Raw genomic sequence first — 6853 nt, forward strand, 5'->3', positions numbered from 1 at the left:
CCCCCACCCCTGGGGGGTGGTTTGGATCGCAGCCTTGCTCCTGTACATGAAATTTCTTTCCCGCGCTGCTCTTGTTAAGCTTTTTAAGATTCATTCAGCTGCTTGCATTGTAGAGAAAAAGGGAGAATCCTCTTTGGATCACGTTTTATTCTGAATATGGTTCATATTCATGATATGAATGAATATGGCTGAATTCCAGGGACTAATCTTTTTGGAGGGCGGTGTGAGGCAGAGTAGTGTATTTTCTGTGTTAACCTTTATTTTATGTAACACCAAAAAAACTCCCCCCTGAACCTCTTCTCTCTTCCTACTGATACGATCCATTTATGTTCCAAAATGATGAAGCCGGCAGACTTCTGGAAAGCATTTTTTTTTTAATAGAAAGCTCTCCATTTAAAGGACAGTTGTTTGGATTGTAATAAAAAATAATCAAATTACAATCCCCTATTCATAAACTTACAAGCTGCCTTGTGTTCAGAAGTCTGTGTGCTGACTTTCTGCTTCATAGAAAGCTAGAACTGTGCTTGCAAATTCTTAGTTTGTTTTTCTTCTCTCGCAGCCCCCCTCCCTGGGTAACACTGCATAATAGAGAGAAACTCCACAGAAAGAAATGGGAAGAGACCTCCTACTGCGGGGTGCTACTTAAGATACAGATCATTGGCATTTACCAGCCATATAAAAACAATATTTTCCCAAACCCTCTGAGTCCTGCTCCACAGTTTATACAGCATAAGGCGGCAAAAGTTTGGTGGAGCACATCCAAACAACCTTTTTTTTTTTTTCTTCCAGATGCATTTGACTTGTTTTGATAAACCTCTGGCTTCATCTTTAATGCCAAATTAAGTGTTTTGATCTGTACCTTAGTGAAGCTCTGCAGGTCTATTGTGAAAGCTTGACTTAAGTGCTCACATGGTGGAAAAAGGCATCTCTTCTGGCTCATTATTTAATACTTTAAATAATCTGTTTTATGGTACATCCATCACACTGCAGATTTGGTGATAATTCCAAAGGCCGTAGCTGAAGTTGGAACAAACTGTTTGCATTTTATTTTGTTTACTTTTTTTGTCTTTAAAAACCATATAAATCGGGATACAGCAAAGAATGAAACAGATATCAATCCAATATTAAGAATTGATTCTTTTTTAAAAAGAGATCAAGACTAGTTGCCTTTTTAAACTGAGTTCATCACTGACTTGTATTCTGATTAACTTCTGAAAATATAAACTGAAAGCATTATAAATGTTAAATAAAACTGTGTATTTAGAGGAAGCACTTCTAGATGCATTTATAAAAGCAGTAATTTATTAAACTAAAATTAAAAGTGCTATAACAGCAGAGCAATATTGGGAAATGAAGCAGTTGTGTTATTAGCTAGTTTCTTAAACATGTGTGAGAAAACATCTAATGTTTAGGAGGTAGTTTCCCCACAGCAAGAAAAAGGAATTACAGAATTCCCAAGATCAAAATAAAACTAATTCAAGTAAGTTGCTTTATGGGAGTCCTGAGTCAAAGGAAACATCTGGTCCCGTGCCTCCTTATAGCAGGACATATGGTACATACTGCAGAGATGTCATCCATGAGAGGCCAGGAGTATGGCTGGAAAAGCAGAATTAGCTTTGCTAGCTAAAAAGGGCATCTCATTTATACAGGAGTTATAAAAATGTGTATTGGTCAGAAAGGTCCTCTCTTTTACCTTAAAACAGCTGAGGTTTGGAGGGTTATTGAACAAGACAAATCTGCTCCAGCTGCTTTGGTTTTTCTTATATTGGGAAAAATTTAAAGCAGCTGATGTTGTTTTCAGAATAATGATCCAAAAAGCCTTTTGTCTGCACAATGGTAGGAAATCATCACGTTGTAGCTTTGTCCAGGCGTTAATTTTTCTTTTCCAGTGTGAATTTACATCATTAAGGAAAGCACTACAAAAATAAGTTTCCATTCTTGGAACCCTGCAGGTAGTGTTTCCTATACTGGTAGTCACCAAATAAACCCTTGTGATCTTTAAGAGAAATACATAAAATATGGCTAAACAAATTCGCCTCTCCTACCAAGAGCTTTTTTGCATAGTGGTTTAGGAATTTCTATGCCTGTGTGGGGAGAGCATACAGGTTTCTTTGGGTTTTTTCCCCTCCTTTGCACCGGAGAATATTCAAAAGCACTTTTTGTTGTTTTGTGAATAACCGTATTAAAAGGGGAGGAAGAGATGTTATCTGTCAGACCCTTTTAGTGTCATAGTACCTAACTTTGTATAGCCCATACAGAAGACTGCCAGGGATGCTTTTTTGGATCCTCTTGGAGTGCGGCTTTTCTTTTCAAGCCTGTGCGTAATGGACTCTTAATCCTGGGTATGCTTCCTGCCCCGGCAGAGATGTCTTTAGCCCAGCATTCACTTTGTTTACCCCTCCTTTTTTTTTAAAAAAAAAAAAAAAAAAAAATCTCTCGCAAGGCAAAACCCAGAATCTGCGAAAGACCTAGGAGATATTTGTGAAATGGGCCAGGACTGCTTATAATTTGTAGGAATAATTACAGCATGTAAGGAAGTCTGCATTTATTAGCAGCAGTGATGAAGCATGTTGTTAAGCACACAGTGTGTCACCGAAGCAGCAGGCTGCCGGGAGCCCAGAATGGCTTTCATTGTTAATTTGGAGCAGAAACACTGAAGCATATCCTGAGAAGGATGCTAATGAAGGGACTGACAGTAGTAAAATCCTAGTGACCTTTGTGCTTTGTGCTAATTTCTATTCCCCTTCCCTTCCCCCTTCTTTCCCCCTGAGCTGCTCTCTGGCCAGTTAGCCCATGAATTTCGAGGTACAGTAGGAGTGTTGTCCGTGCGGGGGTGAGCTCCACGTGCCTCCCCCACTTCCACTCAAATCACAGCAGATTAAAGAGGCTTTTGTTGAAATGTAGCAGACAGACACATAGAGGCAGGGTTCAAATTAACTGATTATAAATCACCAGTTAGTCTGAGGAGCCCAATCTAGAGCTGGCTAATGATTTGAGATTACTAGCCAATTGTTAAATTAATCCTCTGTTTTAAAGCAACTGGGAAATGTTTGACAGCTGCAAAGAAATAAATATTTATGTGTTTTCTGGAGGACCCGTACTCTGCGGGGCTTGTTCAGGCTGTGTCCCTTGAGAGGCAAAGGAGAGGTGGTAGAACTGAGCCAGATACAAGAGCTGCGGCACGGACGGAAACGAGCCCGGTTTTTAGGATGGGCCCATTGTACTTACGGGTTCGGCTTCCAGGTCTTGGCTTGGGAGTTGAACTTTACATTTTCAGCCACCTAAGGAAAAGGAGTCGGGAGTTGATGGTTCCCTGTTGTAACTTTCCTGTTCTTGCTCTGTTGTCTGCCTGACACTGAGGGATTTTCACATTCCTGGGTTAAGCAGTACAAAAGTTTAAGGGCTTATTTCAGAGTTGTTTCACTAGAGAGTGTCCGGGGGGTCCTGCAGCCAGGGCTGAGGTCTGGAGCCGTTAGATGAGAGGCTTTCAGCCCTTTTCGCAGATTGAGACCCACTGCTTTACCCAGTGGGAGCAGTGGGCTTGGTAAGTCTTTACAGGGCAGCATTGCCTAATTCTTGTGATAGAAATGTTACCCATTTTTTTCCAGAATAGTAAAGTGGAAGGAAGGGAGGTAAGGAGCATCACACAGCACCCACAAATCCTGTCCTGCTGCTGCTCTCATGCACTGATACCTTTCCTTTGCAGGGACTGTGAAGGTGAAGAGCTCTAATATACAAGTAGGCGACCTCATCATTGTTGAAAAGGTTAGCCTTTATGTGTATCTTTTCTGTGTGAAATACTTTTTTTTGCAAGACCTTAGAAAATACAGTATTTTGAAGTCATACTTGTTTTATAATAGTGCTCAACACCTGACATTCTAACTCTAGCTGCAATACTTAATCACTTTTCAGGGTTCCCCTGCCCAACTAAAATAGCATCGTCATCCTTACAAATGAGAGCGAATCTGTAGATACGCACATATAACCTAATTTTTCCACTTACAGTATAGCAAGATGAAAAGCCTCCCTGGTCCTACCTCTGACTGTTGGACACAGGTTAAATACCTGATACAAATGCAACATCCAAATGTTGCTTTGGGTGTAAACACCACAAGTATTGGGAGACACAATGATCCATTTGTAGGCACTGGTCTGTACAGGTATATTTCCCCCTTTATACAAATTTATGTGTGTAGGTTTTTTTAATCCACTGATTTATTTCTTTTCCACACACTGTCTGTGCAAGCAGCTATGACCTAAAGCCATATTATGAAAATATTCAGTACAAAAAAGGAGAAAAATGGTAGCTCTAGATGCCAGATACATGCTTTCTTCTAGCACGGGACTTCTTGAAAAGAAACCAGCATTAGTTTAAAATTTCTTCATACTTCTAGAATTACTCACTAGCCCTTTTGTAAATCTAGCCATTGGTGGGTCTGGTCAGTGGGAGCTGGCACCAGTTATTATTCTGCACTTGGAATTCTGCAGGGAAGCGAGTTTAGGATTCAAAGCAAACTGAATACCAAGCTTCAGTTTGACAAAGAAATCCTCTTTCTCCTCCATACCCCCTTTGCTTGTCACGGTGGGGCTGTGGAAGGCGGCTGCACACGCGTGCAGGGGTGTATGCACAATAATGGCCTTTCTTCTCCTAACAGAACCAGCGGGTCCCTGCTGACATGATCTTCCTGAGGACGTCAGAGAAGAATGGTAAACATCTGGAACCAATTGTCAAAATAGCCATTAACCTTTCACTGGTTGTTTAGAGAAAATTATCTTTTGGAAATGTGAAAGAAATAGATAATAGTTAAATTTTAGAGAGACACAGAATTCAAATGCTTTTAAGGACGGCCACTTCTTGGGATATTACACTGTGTTTTTGTTTGCTAATCAAAGAACGTAGGTGACTGAATCCAGGGTGAATGAATCTGGTTGCATAACAGTTTGCGTTTTAGATGTAAATCATTTTACTTGCTGTTCAGATTTGTTCTGTTAAGTGTGGGATAAGGAAATATTTGATCAGAAGGATTAGAAAACATAAAGACTAATGAGAACTGTTCAAATATCTTAAAGATACAGTGCAGAGTCTCACCGTATCCTGGACTAGTGGAAGGAGATTAATGTGTGATGTAAGAACGTCATTCTTACATTATTACCCAATGTTACTTGAAATCAGATGCTGTTTCCAAAAGAAAGAAGGGTGTCCTCGATATGAAGCCATTTCAGGAGTTGTAGATGTAGCTAAGACAGATCTGGAAAGAGCAGTGACTGGTGTTGAAAATCCACAGGGTCTTGCTTCCTTCGCACTGACCAGCTGGACGGTGAGACAGACTGGAAACTGCGGCTGCCTGTTACCTGTACTCAGAGGCTGCCAACTGCTTCTGTAAGCTGCCTTCCTACGAAATACTGTACTTGGTAAACCCGCGTGTCTGTTTTACCCGAGAAACGTTCAGGTGCTTCAGTCAATGGGCTGTTCTGAGAAAGAGGTTAATGCAGCATTGTTCTGCACAGGGGTCAGTGCAGGCTACAGATCAGCTTTGGCAACAAAGAATATAAGGGTAAACCGGCTCTTCCCGAGCTCCAGGCAGGATTTCAGGTAAGGTGAAGCTAGGTGTCTGTGCTGCAGGGCTGTCGCCGCAAAGCTCTGCAGACGGGTACTGGGGTTGGCAGCTCGAGAATGACCTTGCAGCAGGAGGTGGCTAATGGTAGGATGCTCCTATTTTCTTTTTCCTTTCCAGAAACCACTGCACTATCTTTCTGCAGGATAGGTCTTGTTGCAGGATAGGTACCCTTGGTGGTGGTATTCTCAAATGCTCTCTTTCTTTCCCTGCACTGCAGTATGTTCAGAGGCACAATTTGTGCGTTTTCATACCTAACAGCTTCAGAGGCATTAAGTTTTCATTGCTTGCCTTTATGAAAGTAGGGGTGTCACCATGGAAGCCCTACTGTATGATCTGAAATAAGCATATAACCTCTGTCAAACATGCTGTTTCCCAAAATCTCTAGCTAAAGTAGTGAGTGTGTTAGATTGGTTGTTTTAAAAAGAAAACAAGAAAGAGGGGGGAATCGGTGTACCTGCTTTATTGTTGTTTTAACTGTAGAAAGTGCAAGAAGTTTATTTTATACAAAGGCTTTGAGGCAAGGCATTCTCTCCACAGAGTGAATAGTTCATGTGTGTGTAGGAGTCGGCAGTGAAAACACTGTGCAGAATTGGTGTATCTTCTTGTCACCACAGAACTGTTGCTAGTGACACTGGCATCTTGAACTAAATATTGAGTGATAGGGTGTTCCTTGGTTGCCTTGGAAGATTAGTTCAAACCTTCTTCGCTATGAAATGGTGTCTTAGGCTGTCTTGATTATTCAGGCTGAAATTTCTTTTATGGGGCACCAACATCTAAGTAACGCCCAGGAGTCTCTCAGGTATCAGTTTGAGAAATACTCTTCAGTGAAGCTGGTACGCCAACTGTATCTTCTCTTTGGCAGTTGGGCTCCAGTAAGTAATATGATTTAGTAATTATCTTAACTTGATAAGAAACTCTTGCTCAAAGTACTTTGGTAAAAACATTTGTACATGATTGAAATGTGGTTGTCTGTCTGCCAAAACATGGCTGTTTTATAGGACCTACTGCAAATCCGATCCTACGTATATGCAGAAGAACCCAATATTGATATACACAACTTTGTGGGGACCTTCACAAGGGTGAGTCTTGCTGACATATGCTTGAAATCATATATGTAGTATTTGCTATGTACACCTGCTGAATGCTACCAGGATGCCAGAGTTTTTCAGGAGAAATAGTGAAGTCTGTCTTGCCGTTACTTGTCTCTTCTTTCTTTCTACACTCCCCCTCCCCCC

At 41.1% G+C, this 6853-nt stretch overlaps 1 protein-coding gene across 1 annotated transcript in view; it reads left to right on the top strand.

The window, feature by feature from the left end:
- Positions 1–3706: 3706 nt before the first annotated feature.
- The window catches only part of ATP9A (ATPase, class II, type 9A), a gene marked incomplete at its 5' end in the record, with an annotated part of 38060 nt that continues 34913 nt past the window's right edge, over positions 3707–6853 (top strand). The window contains 4 exons of the mRNA XM_010281801.1: positions 3707–3765; positions 4656–4707; positions 5286–5380; positions 6617–6697. Coding sequence (XP_010280103.1) covers positions 3707–3765; positions 4656–4707; positions 5286–5380; positions 6617–6697 — 287 coding nt within the window. The remainder of the gene's footprint in view (positions 3766–4655; positions 4708–5285; positions 5381–6616; positions 6698–6853) is intronic.

This window comes from Phaethon lepturus, unplaced genomic scaffold (assembly GCF_000687285.1).
Source record: "Phaethon lepturus isolate BGI_N335 unplaced genomic scaffold, ASM68728v1 scaffold3872, whole genome shotgun sequence".
Lineage (NCBI taxonomy): Eukaryota > Metazoa > Chordata > Aves > Phaethontiformes > Phaethontidae > Phaethon > Phaethon lepturus.